The 21,698-nt window shown below is 39.2% G+C and overlaps 1 protein-coding gene across 1 annotated transcript; it reads right to left on the reverse strand.

Moving 5' to 3' along the window:
- Positions 1 to 495: 495 nt before the first annotated feature.
- On the reverse strand, positions 496 to 21,084 carry fcsk (fucose kinase). Its single transcript, XM_065291477.1, has 23 exons — positions 20,822 to 21,084; positions 20,137 to 20,288; positions 18,023 to 18,073; positions 17,826 to 17,948; positions 17,678 to 17,750; positions 17,469 to 17,566; positions 17,307 to 17,387; positions 17,099 to 17,218; positions 16,853 to 17,024; positions 16,112 to 16,218; positions 14,088 to 14,189; positions 13,797 to 13,970; positions 13,641 to 13,714; positions 13,143 to 13,501; positions 12,846 to 13,062; positions 12,567 to 12,733; positions 6,291 to 6,518; positions 5,954 to 6,097; positions 5,728 to 5,847; positions 5,457 to 5,644; positions 5,277 to 5,376; positions 4,975 to 5,198; positions 496 to 1,939 (listed from the first exon to the last, which is right to left on the reverse strand). The coding sequence occupies exons 1-23, from the start codon at positions 20,901 to 20,903 to the stop codon at positions 1,853 to 1,855; spliced, it is 3,243 nt and encodes a 1,080-aa protein (XP_065147549.1). The 5' UTR covers positions 20,904 to 21,084; the 3' UTR covers positions 496 to 1,852.
- Positions 21,085 to 21,698: the final 614 nt, after the last annotated feature.

Genomic DNA, 21,698 nt, shown 5'->3' on the forward strand with positions numbered 1-21,698 from the left:
ATTGGAACTATTAACGGGTTGGATCCATATGAATATAGAGCCTTTTTAAGCTTCACAACTAGCTTAGTTTATGCAGCAGTTTTGTAGTACGAATTTTTGCTTTCAGAAGAAGGATAGCAACAGAACAGATGAATGTTGAAATTTTCCCGTATTTTTTGGCAAGTAACCTGTGAAATTTCCCTTATTTTCAATGTTCAATGTTGACTTAAGCTATATGAATTAATATCCAGATGTTACACTTTACTGTCGTACACATTACTGAGGGGTTGAGGGTAATGTTTGCTTTCCTGCATAGAATAAAACATAATGAACTGTTGTCCTTATGACATTTTTAATATTAATATAGCATTGGTTTACTATGGTTGAAATAAAAATGCCAAATTAATCAAATAAAGACACACGACTGAGAGGGAGTACGTCCATAAACAGAGCGCAGTAGTCTGATTAGCAGTAAAAGCGGCAATCAACATGGCCGCCACGCCAAGTAATGACCATGCCAAATTGACAGCCGTCACAGGCACAGCCGCTTAATAACAGCGTTTTCTGCTTTTCTCTCAATAACAGCGTTTTCTGCTTTCCTTTCAACCATTGGATAAAACCAGGCTTCCAACTTTATATTTGGATGTGTTTGGCTTCAAGTGTCGCTGCAAAAACCACTAGAGCGATTTAAGAAATCATACAAAAAGGTCGGCTTTTGTCTAGTCTCAGCCTCAGATGTCACGCCCACAGATTGTTGGCTAAACGTCTGATGTTTATCGTACACTTTCCTGGAAACCCTGTGGGAATGTCGAAGTGGTCTATGATTGGTTGCAATAAACCGGATTTCCAGGAGATGCGAGTGTCGCGATTAGTTTCGATTCCTGGAAAACAAAGCATCAGTCTTGTTCACATGGATAATAATGACCAGCTATCATGATCAGCTAAACATTGGAGTCCGAAACGTAACGCTAGATGGAACAAACTGTGATTGGTTGTTTAACATGCCAGTCAAACAGCTCGTTGGTGGGCTTTGTCCAGAAAAAGCAACGAAAAACACCTTCAGTATTGAAGGTCTGGCTATGCAAGACTAGCTTTTGAGGCCCTGTCCCAAATGGCGCACTTCATGTGGACTTTGGTCTCGTGGCCTTAAATTGCTTGATGTGGTCTTCAGACAGGGCCTGACTCGCTCTTGCGGTCCTACGTTACTTTAATGTTCCCTGTCGTTTCTTGCAGTGCCCCATGAAGTCGAACACATCTTTTTGTGTGAGCGGGTTTGCTGCTTTTGACATATCGCTTTTAAATAGTGGAGATATTAACGCTACATTTTTAAGAAGTTTAAAAAAAACGTATGGATGTTTATTAAAAACAAACACTGATAAAAATGCGGGATGATTTATCCCCTAATATGCGACGTGCGGGCAGAGGGAGAAAGCTTCTGTGCAGTACAATGCAAAGCGTGATGGGTGGTCCCCCTATAGTCATAGTAAATTTAAAAGATTTAAAACAAAAACACTATGAGAAAACAACATACAAAAACATCTTATGGCCTTTTCTTTCACATTTCTTAACATTTTTAAAATGGTATTATGCAAGTTAAAAAAATTTTTATTTATATAAGTGTTAAAACTGATATAAGCAATCCATATGAAATAAGAACATTTAATATTTACATAGGCACAGATTTGTGTGTGTGTGTGTGTGTGTGTGTGTGTGTGTGTGTGTGTGTGTGTGTGTGTGTGTGTGTGTGTGTGTGTGTGTGTGTGTGTGTGTGTGTGTGTGTGTGTGTGTGTGTGTGTGTGTGTGTGTGTGTGTGTGTGTGTGTGTGTGTGTGTGTGTGTGTGTGTGTAAGTGAATCAGATTTGAGTTTTGAATGTCAGTCAGGATGTTCAGAGCTCTTCTGAATGATGGAGATCCCATCCATATCTAACTCCACTGAATGAACACTGAATGAACCAATGCCCTGTAAACACAACAACACTGTGAATTAAATTCATTACAGTTGACATTTTTACAATGAAGGTTAAAGGGACGCTCCACTTTTTTTGCAAATATGTTTATTTTCCAGCTCCACTAGAGTTAAATATTTGATTTTACTGTTTTTGGAATCCATTTAGCTGATCTCCAGGTCTGGCACTAACACTTTTAGCATAGCTTAGCACAGGGATTCCCAAAGTGTGGTACGCGCACCCCCAGGGGTACGCAAGCTGCTACCAGGGGGTGCACGAGAGGAAAAATTTCATGGCGGTCTGGTTCTTTAAGTGGGATTTTTCCATACAATAAATGAATAAAAAAATGAACAGCAAACATTTCGTTTGGAATCGCTTTTATTTTAAATAAAAAACTATAATTTATTAGTTTTTATAAAAACGTAGAAGACAGCTGCTGTCTTTCTCTACGCACTGCTCTTCTGTAATGCACTACAGCCGCTATATGCATGCCAACTCGTTTCATTCATATATTATAAATATGCTTAACTGGCTGAAATCAGGGTAACTGTCAAGTGGGACGTCTTATGTTAAAGTCACGAAGGAGGAGAAGGACCAAGAGAGAGAGACTTTTTTTCTATGGCAAAAATAAAATAATGAAATGTGACGAGACATGGACACGTCTAATGCACAGGATACGCGAGCAATGTGCTTTCATGCATGGTAGAGAGACCGCCAATGAATTATATAATAAAAAACATAAATACTTACAAAGACACTGTAGAGAACTTATTAAAAGCTTTCATTTAATTTTGTTTGAAACCTGAGTTGTTATACTGAATCTGCAAACTATTATACCTTTTGTGCGAACAGTAAAGGCTCTCATATGTCATCTATTAGCAGGCAGCAGTAAGTGTACATTTTTACCATAGTAAACTCGAATGGCATCAAAATATCACAGCGGTTAAACGCAAACATGGGGACGCGCATCATCTACGCTGAGCGTACCTGCGTCTGCGTAGTTTCAGATGGTGCAACACTCGTAAATATTTTTCACAATGTCGGACGTAGCTAAGCCCGACGTAGGACTTACACCCAACTTCTTTACGTCCGGCTGGTGCAACCGGCCCCTGGTTATTTGCACATGATTAAACATGAGTCTTTATGGTGAAAAAACAAAGCTTTGTTGCGTTTTTCTTTTTTATGGCGATTGGGGGTGCGCCAACTCGGTTGGGGTGCGCAACAAAAAAAGTTTGGAAACCCCTGGCTTAGCATAATCCATTGAATCTGATTAGCCCATTAGCATCGCGCTAAAAATAACCAAAGAGTTTTGATATTTTTCCTATTCAAAACTCGACTCTTCTGTCGTTACATCGTGTACTAAGATCGACAAAAAATTAAAATTTGCGATTTTCTATGCAGATATGGCTAGGAACTATACTCTCATTTTGGCATAATAATCAAGGAATTTGCTGCTGTTACATGACTGTTCTCAATGCTCGAGTTCACGTGTAGAGACACAGGTGATACTTCGAGCAAAGTATGATGTTGTGTCGAGCCTTCTTAGGGGTTGTGTACACCAAAACTTTTAAACTCGGCTGAAAACGCCTGGACAACGCCGAATGCAAGCTGTTTTTCCAGCTGAATGCCAGCTTTCTTCAGCTGAGTGCTTTGGTAGCTGTGATACTTTAGCTGTGAGCCGGTTGGTTGCTGTGGTAATGTGCCGCCCCTCCTCCACTGTGATTGGACAGCCGTGTGAGAACTAGAGGTCTTCACGGGTCCACTTAGATCCGAAAACCCGAGGTCCGACCCGAGACCCGATCGAGTCTAAAAGTTTCACATGTGCCTCGGACACGGGTCGGGTACAATAATAGCGGCATCGGGTCTCGGGTAATTTAAAAATTAATGTTTTTTCTGAACGGACCCCCGAGAAGACCCGAACTCTCTCGCCTGTGTGCGTCAATGTCCTTTTCAAACCTCTCATCTGTTTGCCAAGAGCGCTTGCGAAATTGTGTGGTTGTCGGAAGGTTCATTTTCGTTGAGACAAACATGTCAGTCAATTATAAATGTACATTTTAGCGGTTACGTTGGTGTCGTCGTCAGATAACAAAGTAAAACGAATGGAGCAGCTCGCCAAATTGGTTGCAAGGCCACCGGAGTTTCTTTCTGTCTGACTGCTGCGCGTGGGTCTGCAGAATGCACACACGTCAGTGCCGTTTACATTCGGTTCCAGTCTGGTTAAAAAAATGTTTTCACTAGTTCGGGTCGGACTCGGGTCTAATTTTCTCGGGTTTGTCTCGGGTCGGGTCTTTCTTTTAAAATTTTTTTATTTATGCACGTCGGGTTCGGGTATTAAGTGATTTGGGTCATTTCGGGTCGGGTACATTTCTTTGGACCCGAGAAGACCTCTAGTGAGAACTGAAAGTTAACGAGTGGAGCTTTTCTCCCAAAGTTGAATATTTTTCAACTCTCGGCAGTCAGCACTGAGCGCGGAAAAAACGCTAGCTGCTGGCTTATTTGAAAAACGCTGAGCTTCCATTGGAAACAATTGAAAACATGCGCCGGCCGGGGGCATAAAAAAGCTTTGGTGATTTTGATGCTCACAACATATTGCAGGCATAGCTTCTAATTCTTTGGCGACCACTTCAGGTACTCAAAATGGCGGAAGTGAGTGACGTCTGATATTCATGTATATTTCTAAGGTTGGTAAATTTTCCATACTGTTGGATAGTTTAATCTGCATCAATGTGGTATATTTTGTAAAAATAAAAAATACATAAAAAAATCTGGCTCCATATTTATTCCTAGAAGTCTGATAAATAATTTTTAAACTCTTGCGGGCCTCAAAACTACTGAAACGTGTGTGTACAGAACAGGATTAAACACTACATGTAAAGTCGACACTCAAAAATTTAGCCGCAATGTAAACGAGACCAAATTCTAAAGTCATTTTCTTATCAATTCTCTAGTTTTGCATGAACAAACATTCGTGGAGACTGCTGCACTCTTATCTACACAAACTATTACTTATTAACCCATTGGAGACTTTGTACCCGTTTCAGTTACTCACCTGTATGTTACTGAGAATGTCTCTCACTTTTTCCTTCTGTTGAGGGTCACGTGTGAGTAAGAAGAGAAATCCACCTCCTCCTGCTCCTGCAAGACTCTGTCCTAAGATCAGAGGTTGAAGTTTATTCATCATCATCCTCACAGCTGCCGGCTCACAGCCTGGAGCCATCAGCTTCTTCTGCTGCCAGTATCTGTCCATACATAAACCCAGTCTGGAGAGAGACCCTGAGAGAAACACATTAGAAGTACTGTGAAAAAGATTTACTATTGAATGAGTTTAAAATAAAGTTTTTTTAAACTGACCCTGTCTGCAGGCTTCAGCACACTCTTCTGCATTGATCACCAGCTGCTCTGTGTTCTGGACGATGGAGGGTAATCGTGCGTACCAGCTGCGCACCACATCCTGCACAAACACAATTATCCTGGCCTTAATGAATAAACCGCATCATAAAAAAGCGTGCATAAGGGATTGCACGCTCGTACCTGCAGCAGATTTCGTGCTAAACGCGTCTTTCCAGTGTAAACCAGCAGGAGATGTTGCTGTAGGACAGACGTGAAGTCTTGAGAGAGAGACAGCTGTTCAACTTCAACTCTCAGAGGTAACTGAGCTGCTGATCGAGCGACCTTCACTCCTCCAAACAAACCACCAACCTGATCCTGCCATCCACCACCTACAACACAAAACAAATTCAAAGTGAACATTTCTGCACCACAAGTACAGCATCTCATCATCATTTTACATAACATCTCATACCAGTGGTGAGTATCTGCTCCAGGTAAAGAACATCATGAATGAGAGACGTTGTGTCGTAGCTTCGTCCTGTACTTCTGTACACTGCAGCAAGAGCTGCGCCTGCCAGGATACTGCTGGTACCTACAAACACAGTGAACTTTACATATTTAGTATTTTATATGCAACTCTGGAGGGAATACATTAGGCCATTACCCAGCTAATTTCCACACAACCTGAATTTACTGACCGAGACCAGAACCATGGGGTAATGTAGACCAGCTGCGCAGCTCCAGTCCTCCACCCCAGCGCTTTAACAGCTGATCTTTCAGTGATAGAGGAGACGATAAACACACCAGATCACTGCATACACAAACGGCTTTCAGCAGAGCACCTGAAACACAAAAACAACTTCACTGAACATCAGAAATACAATATACTGTAAATGTATTAATTGTATGCCTAAAGAACCAAGAAGACGACACATATATGAACAAGATACAATAATTGTATGCATTACAAAATGCAGTTGCATGTGTTGACAATAAATGGTCAATAAATCACATTGGAATATCAATAAGTGATACCTGGTGCATGTGGTTGGCAATAATCCTCCAGGTCTGTAAGATCCCCACATATTGTTTCTGTTGAAATACTGCAGTCGGGTTCTCCGCTGGTGCTGACCAACAGCAGATGAGGTTCAGGAATTCGTCGAACTTTGGCACCAATCGGCCGTTTGCCATCCACCTTTACAGCCACATTAACCACCACTCCACCATGTTCAAACGCAATAGGAGGAGTGTCACTCCAACCACCTGGTAAAATATTTAAAAACATTTACACCCCAGAGTATTCAAGAACCCAGTAAATTTAAACTAAGGTTTTGTGGAGTTATAAACAAGTAGCTTTCTAAAATTGGAACGTCCCCTCGCCCTAACAAAAAAACACTAATGAGACATTACATTATGACCACCTGCCTAATATCCTGTAGGATGTCATTCAGCCAGAAAAACAGAAGCCATGTGGCATTGATTTGATGAGGTGGTGATAGGTCTCATTGAGTATCTGCTACTATAATGTTAAAACCAGGTCCTCTAGTTCACATTAGAGGTCTACACGGAAGACCCGAGACCTGAGGACCCGGGACCCGACCCGGGACCCGTACGGGTTCGGGTCTATATTTTAAATGATTAGCCGGGTCCGGGTCGGGTCCCAATCGTTTACTTCGGGTCCCGGGTCTGTTTAGCATTATGGGTAATACCTGAGTCCATCGTACTCGGGGAACGAACACACACACACCGCGCCATTATCAGCCTCATACTTTTATACTTTTTATAGTCTGTCAGCGCTGTGCGTGTGCTGTTTTGAGGAAAAAAACGTGCGACCTTTGGTGGGCGGAGTAAATGAACGCACACGGTGATAATGGATACCTTCATGAGTGATGTGAGGAAAAAGCTGAAGGAAAATGAATATAAAGAGGTTAAACCAACTGGCACTTCTTCTGTTTGGGCCTCCTTTGTGCAAATTGTGGACAAAGACGAAAAAAAAGTAAGCGCCGTTAAGTGTACTGGCTGTGATGCACTGTTAAAGTTTGATTCGACAAAAACAGGCACGTCGCATCTTTTAAAGCATTCCAGGTCGTGCGGAAAAAATGTCTCGACTCAATCTTCAGTAACATCATTTGTTAGATTGGGCGTAATTCCAAAAAAAGCTAAGGATGCTATTTTGGAAAAATGCACAAAAGTCTGCGCAAAGGATTTAAGGGCTTTTAGCATGTTTGAAACACCCGCGTTTACTGAGTTGGCACAGGCGATATTAGACACGGGAGCAACACATGGCCGGTGTAATGTGAAGGACTTACTTCCGTCTGGTGTGATGGTATCTCGGTTCACTCAGAAAAAATATGAATGTCTGAGAGCAGAGCTCCTGCCAACAGTTAGGAAAGCCATAGCTGAGGCACTGGCATGTGGAGCATCCACAGACATGTGGACAGATGACCATCGGAAGGTCAGTTACACCTGTATTACACTGCATTATATTGATGATGACTGGGAGTTTAACACTAGAGTCATATGTACATGTGCATTTCCAATCGGGGCGAAGAAAACTGCCTTAAACTTAAAAACAGAACTGCTCAAACAACTGGGTGAATTTGGTCTGACCTCAGATGAGATCGACAGACTGGTGTTTGTCAGTGACCAAGCTGCAAATGTGCAGGCAGCGCTCTCCCGATGGGTGCACAAAAGCTGTGTAGCACACGTACTGAATACAGTGCTAAAGCACACCTTCAAAAAGTCTAAGGAAGGTGATGAAGAGGATGAAGGAGATGAGGAAGAATTGCAACATGTAAGAATTTGCATTGAGCAATGCAAGACCCTGACCACATTTTTTAAACATTCTGGATTACAACTTCGACTCAGTCAGTCTTTAAAACAAAAATGTGAAACAAGGTGGAATACTAAACTGGAGATGGTCAAATCTGTGCTTAATGCATTTGAAGACATTCAGTCCATTCTGCTTGAACGAGGAGAGATGCATCGCATGAGTCACATATCCAAAGACATTCTTCAGATGCTCGTTCACTTCCTGCAGCCTTTTAAGCAGGCAACTGAAGAGCTCAGTGGGTCAAAGTATTGTACGATTAACTTAGTGGCCCTCTGGAAAACCACACTGATGACCCACTGCCAATTCTCCCAAGCTGATCCAGTGCCACAAAGGATACTAAAACAGAGGTGAGATGTAGTCTAATTAATCTTCTAGTTTCTAACACATTATCTGTAATTGTAAATGTGCTATGAAAAAGTTGTTATTATTATTAATTTAATTTAATTTATTCACTGTATGCTATACACTTTAAAAAATATTTTATTATTATTTTTTGCACATTGTTTTGTGTTATCCTATTTAACACATCATGTGTTAATTTAGCACTTCATGTGTTATTTTAACACATCATGTGTCATTTTGTGTTCAAATAAATGAAAGGGACAACACAAGATGTGTTTAAACAGCACAAAGTGTGTTGTTCCAATTATACATTAAACGTGTTGTCCTTAACTAGACACAACATGTGTTATTTTTTAACACATTCATTTTAAGAGTATAGTTAGACCTATTAAGTGTTGTTAAATTTATCATTCAATTGATTCTGTTATATTGTATTGTATTTATTAGGTGCATGATACTTTTGGCTGAACGGATAGTTCTGGGACACCACGAAAAGCTTGCCGTTCTGCTCTGGCCAAAATTCAAGCAGCTTCGGATGTTCACCACAGAAGAGAGGGAGGAAATATATCAAGTGGCACGAAGAGAGCTGGCCAGCTTTCCTAAAAATGCTACAACTGAGGTGAATGCCCAGCAGACACAAGAGAAAGATAAGGAGATTGCTGGGCCAGTACCACCACCAGGACCAGTGCCGCTCTTTAGTCAGTGGGCTAATATTGTGGATGCTGAATTGAACACAGGGCTTGATGAACTAGAACAATATTTGATGCACAAACCCACAATGGAAAATAATAGAGACATCCTTGGGTTTTGGAAACACAACCAAAATATGTTTCCATCAATGGCACAACTGGCAAGAAAAATAATTTGTATGCCTGCATCCAGTGTGAGTTGTGAGTCAACCTTCAGCATCTCTGGTCGCACACTGGAGAATCGTCGGACCTGCCTCAGCACTGGTAGTGTAAATGCTTTGCTGTTTCTGAACAGCAACATGTGAACATGACAATGAAAGCTCCCTACTACTACACCTCTAAGCACCATGTTTTTACATGAGAGAGCTTACGTTTTTTTTCCTTTCTACTTTTCCTACCCATTAGTTCAGTTTTCATAAGCATCTACCTAGGAAAAGGCTTCAAAAATCAAAAGAAAGACAATTGAATGTTTACTAGCTAAAAAGATCTGGGTTGCTAAGGTTTTTTGCAGGCAAGGTTTTATAGCCTATATTATACCGAAGCGCAGCACTAAAGATGGTATTTTGTGTTTGTTTGTTTAATTAAGTAAAGATAGCCATCATTAAATGCTGCTTTGTTGACAAGAATGGTTTTTTGTACAGCAGTGAATCAGATAATTAGTATCTATATATGGTATTTCTATATTTTATTTTCATTTATCTTGGACTTTGTTCTTTGCAGTAATTGATTTATGCAAGTATAATTTTGAGTTCGTGTTCTTACTGTGTGCAACAATAAATGCAAACAAACTTTAAATCTCAAAAACTGCTTGCAGACTTGCACATTTACATTTAAATAAAATATTACAAAAACAGCATCAAAAATTTAGATGAACTGTCGCATACATTTTTTCTATGACGGTAAAATTGCGTTAAAAAGTTTAAATTTGGTTGCTCCAGCCCAGGCAGCTAATGCGCATGTGCTCTTGTAATGTTTCTCTGGCTACTAGTCACAGTAGTTTCTGTAGTGACGCAATGACTTTATCTTTTACAATTGGCTCTTTTCTTTAGAAGGCGGGACTTATTCCGCCATACCGCGCATTTTGCACTGTTCTTGCACTTTCTCCAATTTTTATAATAATATTATAAATTAACAGTCTTGTTGTTATATTTAAAGTTTTCGTGCAGACTCTGCTCAAAGAGCACAGAGACGACAGCAAAGAAGTACTTCTAACGCCAGCAGCCATGTCACTGAACGAGCAGTCGAGCAATCGTCAGTATAATCTAAATGGGCAAACAGTATAAATTATCATGCAAGTTGACTCGAGAAGTAAAAAATGCAAAACTGCGTCATCCATTACCGTGACTGCAAGTGGACTTTTTACGCTGGACTAATGAGTTGATTAAGCATTTCAATCTGCAAGAGAGGAATAGCATGGATGGAACTTTCTTGGCAATAGGATTGTGCAGCGTGCATCACAGTCAGGTACAAGGAGGGAGAAGGCAAACTTCAATTGGTAAGACAAAAAGTTTAATTTTCGCTACTTGTTAATTGACTTATTAATAGCATTTAGCTGAAGAATATTTGCCTGTCGGGTCTGTGTCTTCCCGTACAGGTTCGGGTCTAGCTTTTGAATAATAGACGGGTCCGCATCGGTGCCGGGTCCAACTTTCAAAATAAAAGACGGGTCCGGGTCGGTTCCGGGTCCAACTTTCAAAATAAACACGGGTCCGGGTCGGTTCAGTGTAGCAAGTTTACGGGTCTCTTCGGGTTCGGGTACGAATTTAGAGAAATTAGAGGGTCACTACACCACAGCGGATACCCAACGCATGTGACAGGAATTGGAAAGTATCACTGGCTACAAAGGCAAAAAAAAATCACTGACAGTCACATTACATCAGATGAGTTTAATGAATTATATGCCCGCTTTGAGGCCCTAAACATTGAGCCACTGGAAAGCGAGTTGGTCAGAGGAAGTACGCTGAACCCACCATTCATAATCACATCTGTAGATGTAATAAAGACTCTGAGGAAAATAAACCTAATAAATGGGCCGGACAACATCCGTGGACGAGCACTTAAAACCTGTGCATGGATGCTAGCAGATGTCTTTGTGGACATATTTAACCTTTCGCTTTCACAAACCTCAATTCCCACCTGCCTTAAGACAACTATTATCATACCAGTGCCAAAAAAGGTAAAGTAACCTGTCTCAGTGACTACCGGCCCATTGCATTGACTCCTAAAAGTTATTAAATGTTTTGAGAGAATTGTCATGAGCTACATCAAGACCATTGTTCCGGACACCCTGGACCCGTGCCAGTTTGCGTACAGACCGAACAGATCTATAGAGGATGCCATTAACATAACACTACACACAGCCCTCACGCACCTTGAGAACAGGAACAGCTTTGTTCGACTGCTGTTCATAGATTTCAGTTCAGCGTTTAATACGGTGATACCATCCAAGCTCATCAAAAAGCTCTTTATTATTGCCGTGCCCTCACTGGAACATAGCGACCTAATTCGAACACCAAACACTCTACTGACCGAAAGCTGGTTTTTGGGTGGGATATATGCTGCTCTACAGTATATGCTGCACCTGTCCCATTGTTTGGTTGCCAAGTGTGCTTATTGTTTAGTTGGTATAGCTTGAATGTGTATCTAATGGTGCTTTTCCATTGCATAGTACCCCACGGTTTGGTTTGGTTTGGTTTAGTTTAGTTTGGGTCGGGTCAGCTAAATTTTGGGAGCTTTTCCATTGGGTGCAGTGCGTAGTACCCGACACTTCCCAAACTCCCTTTTAGCAATGAAAAACATCCACAGGTTGAGAACCAGGAACATCATAACAGTTTTTTCCAGACTTGCAGTTTTTAGTGGCACATTCACAACGCACATGCACATTATATGTGTTTATGCAACTTAAAAAAGGCTCCGCAGAGCATGTCGAATGACGACGCCACCGGTGTTTGTACAGAAACTGTCATGTGAGACAGAGGTAGTGATAAACACGATGTGCAAACATATTTGTGGTTGTCAATTTTGATTTTGTGGCGGACTGAGAAATGAATTAATATATGGGGATGTTTAGCATTCCAACAATGCTCTCACTTATATATGCCTATAATCCCTCCCACTGCAAAGTGTTACTAAACTCAATGGAAAAGCTAACCAAACCAAAGTGAGGTGAGCTGACCCGACCCAAACTAAACTAAACTGTGGGGTACTATGCAATGGAAAAGCGCCATTAGTCACTTAAAAGTGTCTGCCAAATGCATTAATGTACAAAACGTGAATCATAATTTTGCAAAGCTGTGACATTAACTAAAGGCTATGGGCTATTAAGAAAAGACAAGATTTTCCCAAACAAGCTTACTGTGTTAATGAGAAACACACCAACACAGGAAAGAAAGTTTAACTCTAGTTTCCTGGTATGAACTTGAAATGCAGCATGTTTGTTTTTCTCACCTGACAGATCCAGTCGAGCAGGACACTCCACTTCTTGCCATTCACCCATGGGTGGCATCACACCTTGGCCAATGAACACAAACTTGCGTGCTGACATCACCGCCTTCCGCAGAAGTATCTGCCCCGCCCCCTCATAATGCCTCGCAGCTCGTACCAAAAAATCTGGCCTTTACACAACAACAACAATCACTTCAAAAATCACAACAATAACAGCAAAACTTTTTCATTCTCAGTCATTTCAACTATTTCATTCTCAATCTTTAATCTTTCGGTTCTGACCTGCTGAGCCAAAGCTTTCTTTGCTCAGCCAATTCCTGAACACCTGCAGGTAAGTTTGCATCTTCTAGGAGCTTAAAGGCAGTTGACCATAAAGGGTTCGCAGCCGGGCCGCTGCGCAAACCCCCTTTACCCTCTCCTGCCAGACACCCGAGAACGTCTGCGATGCAGGCGAGACAACGTGCAGCTATGCCCAGATCACCACTGCTGCCTGCAGCCACTGTAAAAACAAAGCATATACAGATTATACCATCAGAAGTCAACATACTGTAAATATGAATCATGAATCCTTCTCCTAACCTGAGTCCAGTGTGTGCAGTAGCTCCTCGTGTTGTCCGGCTAGAGCTGCTGCTCTGAAGAACGGCAGTAAACTGAGATCAGTGTGACCCTGTAAAGTGTCCACGGCTCTCATTCGGCCCACACTGAAGAACAGCTCTTCTCTCCAGCTCAACTCCACCTGCTGGTCAGTGAGGATCAGGATATCTCTGAGCGAGAGTCTCCAGGCTTCTCTCCAGGTTTTTAGCTGCTCAGGACCTCCCAACAGCCAACTGAGACCCTCCAGTCCAATGGGTCCTGAATGAGGCATGAACACTGGAAACAATCGGGCGTCCAGCAGACAGCAGGACTTTGTCGCTTCAGGTCCCCAAAGATCCAGAGGCCTGAAATACACACACACACACACATTTTGTATACACTTTGTGTAGTGTACATCCACAGCTGGTCTCAAACCATCACAAACAAATTTGTAACAAACTATGTAAGACCTTTTGATAGAAAGATACAGATTTTGATTCTTACTGTATTCCAGTTCGACTGTAAAACTCACTCCATTTGTGATTGAGGAATGAAGCAGTGACATCATCACTGTCAGCCTGTGTAGAGATAAATCAGGATCACTTTTCATTTACCCCTGATTTTTCATAACAAACTCATCATCTGCATCTCTAGACTCACCTCTAAACTGTCATGAGCTCCAAAAACTGTGTACACGGTTAACTTTAACTCTCCAAGCATCACTCTGTGTCCCTGAATGATGATGTCACTGGACAGAGGTAGACGCTGGATGCAGGGTGATGATTGCAGATCCAGACCTGACAGCAGGCAGCCAGAAGGCACCTGAACTGGACCCTTGAGAGGATTTAAACGCATTTAATAAATGTTACTTAGCAAATAATTTGATCTTTAATCTTATTGTGCTCAGTTCATCAAAGCACACAACAATTTGTACAGAATGACCCTCCAGACCTGTAGGTGGCAGTGTTGTACGACAGCTCCTGCTGCTATCTGAACATCTCCTTCCAAAACGCTGTTAATCACCCTGCTTCCCTCTGCAACAGACTTCACATCCTGTAAAACAGAAAGACAGTTTATAATGATATCATTAGAGAAATATTAAAGTCAAAAAGAAATGAAAGTAGCGATTGTCTTATTTTCCCCGTGGTGACGTTTATCTGAGTGAAATGGCTTCTGAAATAAAAAAAAAAGGTAAGACTGGACTTGAATTCGTCAATCGAGAATATGCTGGATCATTGGAAGTTGGGTCATGCTGCTATTTGCTAATCACTGCAGTCTTTTCCTGGGCCCCGCCCACCTGCCATACTGAAAGTAAAGAGAGACTGTTTCAAGGAGGTGAGGAGATTTACGTTGATAAAAGATTATGAGGGCACATACATTTTTTTTAAAATAATGAGGGTCACAGATAAGTCGTTTCTAAAAAAATAATAATATTAAAAATGCAACGTTTTTAATAAGGGTGTCACGGTTTCGATTTTAAATTGAAATAGATTGAAATTAAGTCACAACCTTGAACTTTGAATTAAAAAATGGAATCGTTGATACTGCCACACCCCCATGTCACGTCCGGTCGGCTTGCCAAGCGGAACAAAAACACACGTGTTGAGTGCTGCGAGTCAACCTCCTCTAACAATCTCGTCTGATGGTCATAAAAGTGCGTTTTTAAGGTGACGCGAATCTGACAGGAAGTTTCGTTTTATCGTTTTAACATGGCCAGGGCATCTCCGGGTTCAAGGTCAGATATTATATTTCATAAAAGTCTAGTTTAAAAATGGCATAGCAAACTATTCTTTAAAAAAAAAAGTACAAATCGAGAAAAGATTGTGACCTTAGAATCAATCAATCAAAAAAATTAAATGAAATTGAATCGAGAAATTAAATTTCATTGTGACTTTAAAAGAAATCAATAGCAACAAAGAGCTGCAGGGTTGGCGTATTTTTGTTAGTAAAACCAAAACAAGCTAGCATTTAAGTAATTTTGAGTCCTCTCATCCCGAAGTCAATGGGTTTTTGAAAGGGTTTTTTGTAAAACGTCTTAAAGGAACAGTATGTAAGAAATTTATATAAATTAATGATAAAATGGCCCTGATATGTCACTAGACATTAAGAAATTATTTTCATTTCAAATACTTATATCACTGACAACAGTGGTCCGGCCAGGATATTGTCATTTAAAAATTGGAGTTGCAGCCCTCAACTGATGTTTATGTTGTCATGTTGTGTATTGGCCACCAGCTGTGTGATTGCAATACCAGTTTTAGCCACAAGTTTTGTGATTGCAATACCAGTTTTGGCCACAATCCTACATACTGCTCCTTTAAACCTCCAATTCGTAACTTCAAAAAAAAAAAAATTTTGCACAAAAAGCTGAGATAATTGCATTTTTGAGAAGGACTTTTGATAGAGATCAGATTCCGAGCGATTCTCAAAACATACACAGTTTGAACTGTTGGCCCTGAGGAAATACTTATGGGTTTTAGAAGTGGGTAAAAGCACCATCTGGTGGATAATAGTGAAAATACGAATTTTCCAGAAAAACTCGTCATTGGCAGAGAAGCATGCATGAAAATCTCAAAAAAATATTACATGGGCACAATCTCCCAAAAAGATTCATCCACAGAGTATTTTCTTATCAGGAAACATGTTTTTACATGAGGTTTCAAAGAGCTGTTGGAAGCTTAGTAGTGATGATGTTGGAGTTGAGCAACCATGGTGTAGTTTTTAAATACACTTTAAATTCTAGGAATTGCATTTGGACTTCAAAATTAATCAGTTGTTTTCATCTTTATTTTGAATGATTAAACATGTCAGTTATCATAACCTTTTGCAGACCAAAGAGCTTAACATTCACGATAATCCAAAAGCCTATAAAAAAATCCCATTGACTCTTTGCCGAGAGAACCAAATGGGAAGCTAACTTAGGGGATGGCCGGGATGTCATCATGTAGCTCTCTCTGTTCAAATCAAAATCCTACCTGAACATAAGAGAGAATCATCATCTCAGGTCCCGATTCTGTGAGTCGAACAACATGTTCCCTACCCGACTGAGTCAAATAATCATAACGACCATCTGGAATATACACTGCAAACAGAAATAAAATAATCTTACAATTTCTTCAGTGCATAGTGTGTATAATGTGCATCATATCCATGTTAATTCATTTTACAAAGTTAAAGGGATAGTTCATGCAAAAATGACAATTCTTTTATCATTTTATCACCTTCATTATTTTCTAAACCTGTATTAATTTTTTTTTTTTGATGAACACAAAAGATATTTTTATAAATGATCGTAAGCACACAGCTGATTGTAGTCACTGAATTCAATTGTATTTGTTTTTCCTACTATGGAGATCAATGGTTACGGCAGCTGTGTGCTTACCATCGTATCTTCTTTTGTGTTCATCTGTATAAATAAAAATGAATACATATGCATTTAGATGAGAAAAAGATTTTTGGGTAACTATCCCTTTTAATCATTATTTATTATTTATCGTAGTGTTTAGCAAGTTATTACATATTGCATTTTTCTTCAATATTGTGCAGCCGTACATGGTATGCAAGCTTTCTGCATGTGTCAAAAAATAAACCATGGATAAGTGACTATAAGTGTGTAGTATACAACAGAACATACTGCGCTGAATACTGCATCCCACAATGCAATGCACTGAACTCATTATAGATGGTTTAAGGAAGCAAAAAGAGAAAATTTGTACCCATAGAGAAAGAGGCTCCTCTGATGTCCCTCCAAAGCACCATACGGCCGCTCCTCACTACTGCCCCCTGGGGTCCAGAGGGAGACATGCAGCCTGATCTTTCTCCATTAATAAACTCATTCTCTGTCAGGTCAGAGCAAAGGCACATGAGGATATCCAGAAAGAGAGATAACTGCATAAAAAGAGCAAAAATAGATGAGGGAGAGAACAATCCAACAAAGAGAGAACTATGTTGAGTCTGTTTACCTCGAAAGGTGGAGCTCCAGAGTCCATGCCAAAATAAGTGCAGCCATCCAATGGTGAAATAACGTGAGTTTGTAAGAGTTTCTCTGAAATCACAGCGGAGAAGAACACAGGCCCTGAGACCTGCATATATAAAGAAACACAAAAATGAATTTCTATTGACTCACAAGATCTCATCTGCTATAAAAAACACAACTTATCATATTCATACCAATGGCACCTTCCCATCAGGCATTGCAGCACGGATGATCTTGTCCTCCGAACCCTTATAGATGATGTTGCACACTTTGGCCTGTAAGATCAAAAAGTATAAAATCCCAACAAAAAAAGTAACTGATGTCTACAAAAATCTATTTAATATCCCGTAATGCACCTCTTTATCAGTGACATAGACTCCGTGCTGAACAGCGAAGGAAACATCACCCGGTAACGCAACGACCCGAACATCAGAGCACTCATCCCATGAAATCACTGCAATGCGAGAAAGCGATTAGATAGATGGTTTATCTTTACAACAGATTGTTGTGATAAATGATTGGTAAGATTGGTATTTGTTTTGTGCCTGTTTGTGTGTGAGCTCACATGGACGTGTTGGAATATTTAGGATCATATCAGTGCTGCAAACCCAAACGCCTGGTGGAGACCCAACGCAAATCTGATAAAACAATATAATAAAAATATAATTTTGTGTGTGTGCATGTGTGTGCGTGTCTGTGTGTGTTTTGCTGACCTTTGTGGACAGACAATCCAGCAGCAGATCTAAACAGCAAACCGCTCCTTCTACAGACGCTGATTTGTGTACAGGCATCCAGCAGAAAGCCCTGCTACAGCCATCCCATGGAAAATCTCTACCCTAAATACACAAACACGCCTATGAGCAAAAACATCAGAATGATCTTTATCTGAAATGTGGATTTCTTTACTGACCGTGTGCAAGATGAGGATATGAGCTTCGTGCAGAACATCAGCATTCACCACCTAAATACACACATTAAAGGAAAATGAAATACATTTTTAAGGAAAATCATTCCGAATTCTAGTTATAAGTATTATCAAATGATTGCTGGATTATGTGTTAAAAAGCCATGCTATCTCCTACATTTTCAAGAAAAAAAATCTTGTTTTCTTGTTTTCAGTACAAACATAAAAAAATTCTTGAATTAAAATGCATTTTCTTGCTGAGCAAAATAACCTAAGAAAATAAGTCTAGTTTTGAGACATACAAATATTATATTTAAGTGAATTTGTGCTTAAAACAAGAAAAAAAACTGCCAATGGGGTAAGAAAAAATCTTAAAAATAAGTTTGTTTTTATCTTAAATACTAATTTCAAGAAAAATGTAAGAAAAATTGTCTGAATTGATGATTTTTTTTTTTTTTTTTTTTGCTTTGCTTGCACAAATTCACTTACAAATTTTGCTTACTTTTGTTAGGTCATTTTGCTCATAAAGAAAATGCACCTTGATTTTAGAATTTTTAGATATTTCTACTGAAAACAAGACAAACATACTAAGTAAGAAAGTCATTTTTTGCAGTGTACAAGATTGACATAATTCCTCAGAACCAATCCTAATTTTAGGGATCAACATGGGATCGAGCATAATCAAATATGATCTGACTGGACAAACAGAAATGTTTGGCTTGTTTTCAAAGACAAGTCTTAAATTAAGTCAAGAATAAGCTTTAGTTAAATAAGGACATTTAAGTAGCTTTTATAAATGTGTAAATTACTTGTGTGCATATTGAGACAAAACAATGGCACCGATTTATTTTAAGATATGTACGTGCAAATAGTTTTAAATTATGACAGCTCAAACATGCATTTCCGTCTGGGACTTAAACCGTGTCTGTCAAACCAGGTCTTTGAGATGGTTTCCCAGACAGGGATTAGTTTAAGACAGGACTAGGCATTAGTTAAACTAGAAAATATAACTAGTTTTAACAAACATTCCTTACTAAAAACATTATGTGTGTGCATTTCGAGGAAAAACAAATGGCACTGATGTATTTTAAGATATGTCAGTGCAAGTTGCTTGCAGTTTGGACAGCTCTTATATTTATTTTAGTCTAAAACAAGCCTTATTCCTTCCCGCGAAACCGCCCCTTTAAGATTTTAAGATTTCAGCCACCTTTTAATTTTTACAGTCTTGTTCTACGGTTAATTTCTCACTATTAATTGCTTGCATATTACTAGGATATTGGGTATTTATTAGTACTTATTAAGCACATATTAATGCTTTATTCTGCATGACCTCATTGTACATCCCTTAATCCAGGAGTTTTCAAACTGTGGGTTGGGACCCACTTAAGGTGATAAGGTGGGTCGCGCAAAAATGCTTGGCTACAATGAATTTATTGAATGAATGAAGTTATTTTGATGCTGTAATTACATTTGTTTTACTGTATAAATGACAGGGGAAATAAAAACTATGATTATTTTACTATTATAAAATTATTATAAAAGGAAAAATAATTGTGTTTTAATTAAAAAATATGTTGGTAGGTCCTGGTATATATTACATCTCTCTAAGTGGGTCGCAAAATAAAATTTGGGAACCTCTGCCTAATCACACCGCATTCATAAACTTCACTACTTCATAAACAGTAATTAAGAGTGAAAAAGAATGTCCAGGGTGCTCAGGGAGTTCAAAAAACAAATATTTGAAGGTGCTCTTTGGGATAGGGAAATCCAAATAAATATATTAAAAAGATGAATCCAAGGCACTCTTCTTCAATGAAAAATATTAAAAAGCCTTTATTAAACTGGCTACATCATATTAGATCGTTAAAGTACATGGGGTATGGAGAACAACCCACGCGTAGCGGCACAAAACAGCCTTCTTCAGGGTATGTGTATGGGTATGTAATTAAGAGTTTATTGAGCGAAAAATCATAGTTAATAGTAAGTAAATGAAAAAATGGACCCGGTTGAAATGGAATTATGATAAGATTATAAAAACATTTTTATAGGCAGTCCTGCACACATCCTTTATGAGTTCTTTTAGTTATATCTCCAGCCCTTGACTGTAATGTAAATCTCACACTGTATCCAGCTCTAGCACTCAGGTGTTCAGCAGCAACCAGCAGGGCGTTCAGTGTTGCCCCACCGCTGCCCAGTCGGGCGTGTGGGTCAGGAACCGTAAGCAGCAGGGCATCAACTGGAAGAAGACCACGCTTTTGACGTACCTCCAACTCTGAAACACATAAACATACATGAGATCTCTACCTCATATACGGTGAAGATCTTCACATGGCTCAACAGGATGGTTATGAATAGGATTAAAGATACAGCACAACACAGTTTTGTGGTGGTACCATGGTACTGTGTGATGCTCAATATGGTATTTCAATAGTAAAAATACAGTAAATATAAGCCTATACTCTATATAGTATACCAGTGTTGGTGTCAGATACTATAACAATGATGCTGCATGATACTAATTACTCATATACTATATTATTATTAACGTGGTACTTCAGTTTACAGGTGCACAAAACTATTATTGTCACAAAAGTATTACCATGTTACTTTTTAAATATGATATTTATATTACTGAACATTATTTTAATGTCTCTTAAAGATTTTAGGAAGCCAAAAGGTGCAGTAACAAACTGAAAGTGAGCGAAAAGTGACCGTGACACTTACTGAACTAACTTTAACAGACATAAATACACATTTAAATACATCAACACAGACAGACTTATATTAATAAAATGATGAACTCACCTCTCTGAAAAGCATAAACGCTGTCTTTATGTTGACATGTAAGTACAATGACTGTCCAGTTCATAGAGACTTCATCTGCCATTGTGACGAGCTTTTATTTCACATCTGACACATTAACCGGAAAACGCAAAGACGAGCACCAAGCAAATCCGGTTAATTCACCATATGTCACGGGATTAACAGTTAAATTAATTATAATAATTCATTCATACTGTGCAACCCCAACAACGAGAGCAACGTTTGCGGACTACTTTACAACCTACTTCCGGACTACAATTTGACAACACGCACGGACCGCTGGGAAATGTAGTTCTCAAGGATAAACCCTCTATGCTTAGATTTATGGTTAATAATAACATACAAAAAATAGTTGGTTGTGATTACTAATGATTTTTTTGTGGTTTTCTATTAAAAAAATTATTTAATGTAAAGAAGATTCTGTAAAAAATATAACATTGATATCTTTAATATTGACTGAATAAGACGCCACAGATGTGAAGTGAAATCAAACTCAAATATTATAATACTTTGCCTAGATTTCACAAACAGGATTGCAAACTACTTATAATAGTATTATAGTATTTGTACAAAGGCAGCTGCTAAATTAATAAATGTAAACATAATATAAGTGTAATAAAATGCGCAGCATTGGTGAACCCATACCAATATACACCGTGTGCAAGATAGGCAAGTTGTATTTTTGAGGATTACTTTTGTTATTGTACAACTACAGTGCTCTTGGTCAATTCAAAATGTTAACAAACCCTCAAACCTGAACATTTAAGTAGTAAAAGTGAAGTTTTGGCTTTCTTAAGAGAATATATGTACATCATTATTAGGCAACTATTAGTGTGCAGAATTATTAGGCATCTAAATG

This window comes from Paramisgurnus dabryanus, chromosome 23 (assembly GCF_030506205.2).
Source record: "Paramisgurnus dabryanus chromosome 23, PD_genome_1.1, whole genome shotgun sequence".
Taxonomy (NCBI): Eukaryota; Metazoa; Chordata; class Actinopteri; order Cypriniformes; family Cobitidae; genus Paramisgurnus; species Paramisgurnus dabryanus.

Excerpts from the sequence above, each read along its gene's own strand:
- fcsk (XM_065291477.1), bottom strand. The coding sequence starts at position 20,903 with ATGGCAGATGAAGTCTCTATGAACTGGACAGTCATTGTACTTACATGT. Across the intron at positions 13,971-14,087 it reads TACAACACTGCCACCTACAG|GGTCCAGTTCAGGTGCCTTC; the intron begins GTCTGGAGGGTC and ends AATCCTCTCAAG. Across the intron at positions 5,377-5,456 it reads TAGCACGAAATCTGCTGCAG|GATGTGGTGCGCAGCTGGTA; the intron begins GTACGAGCGTGC and ends GTGTTTGTGCAG.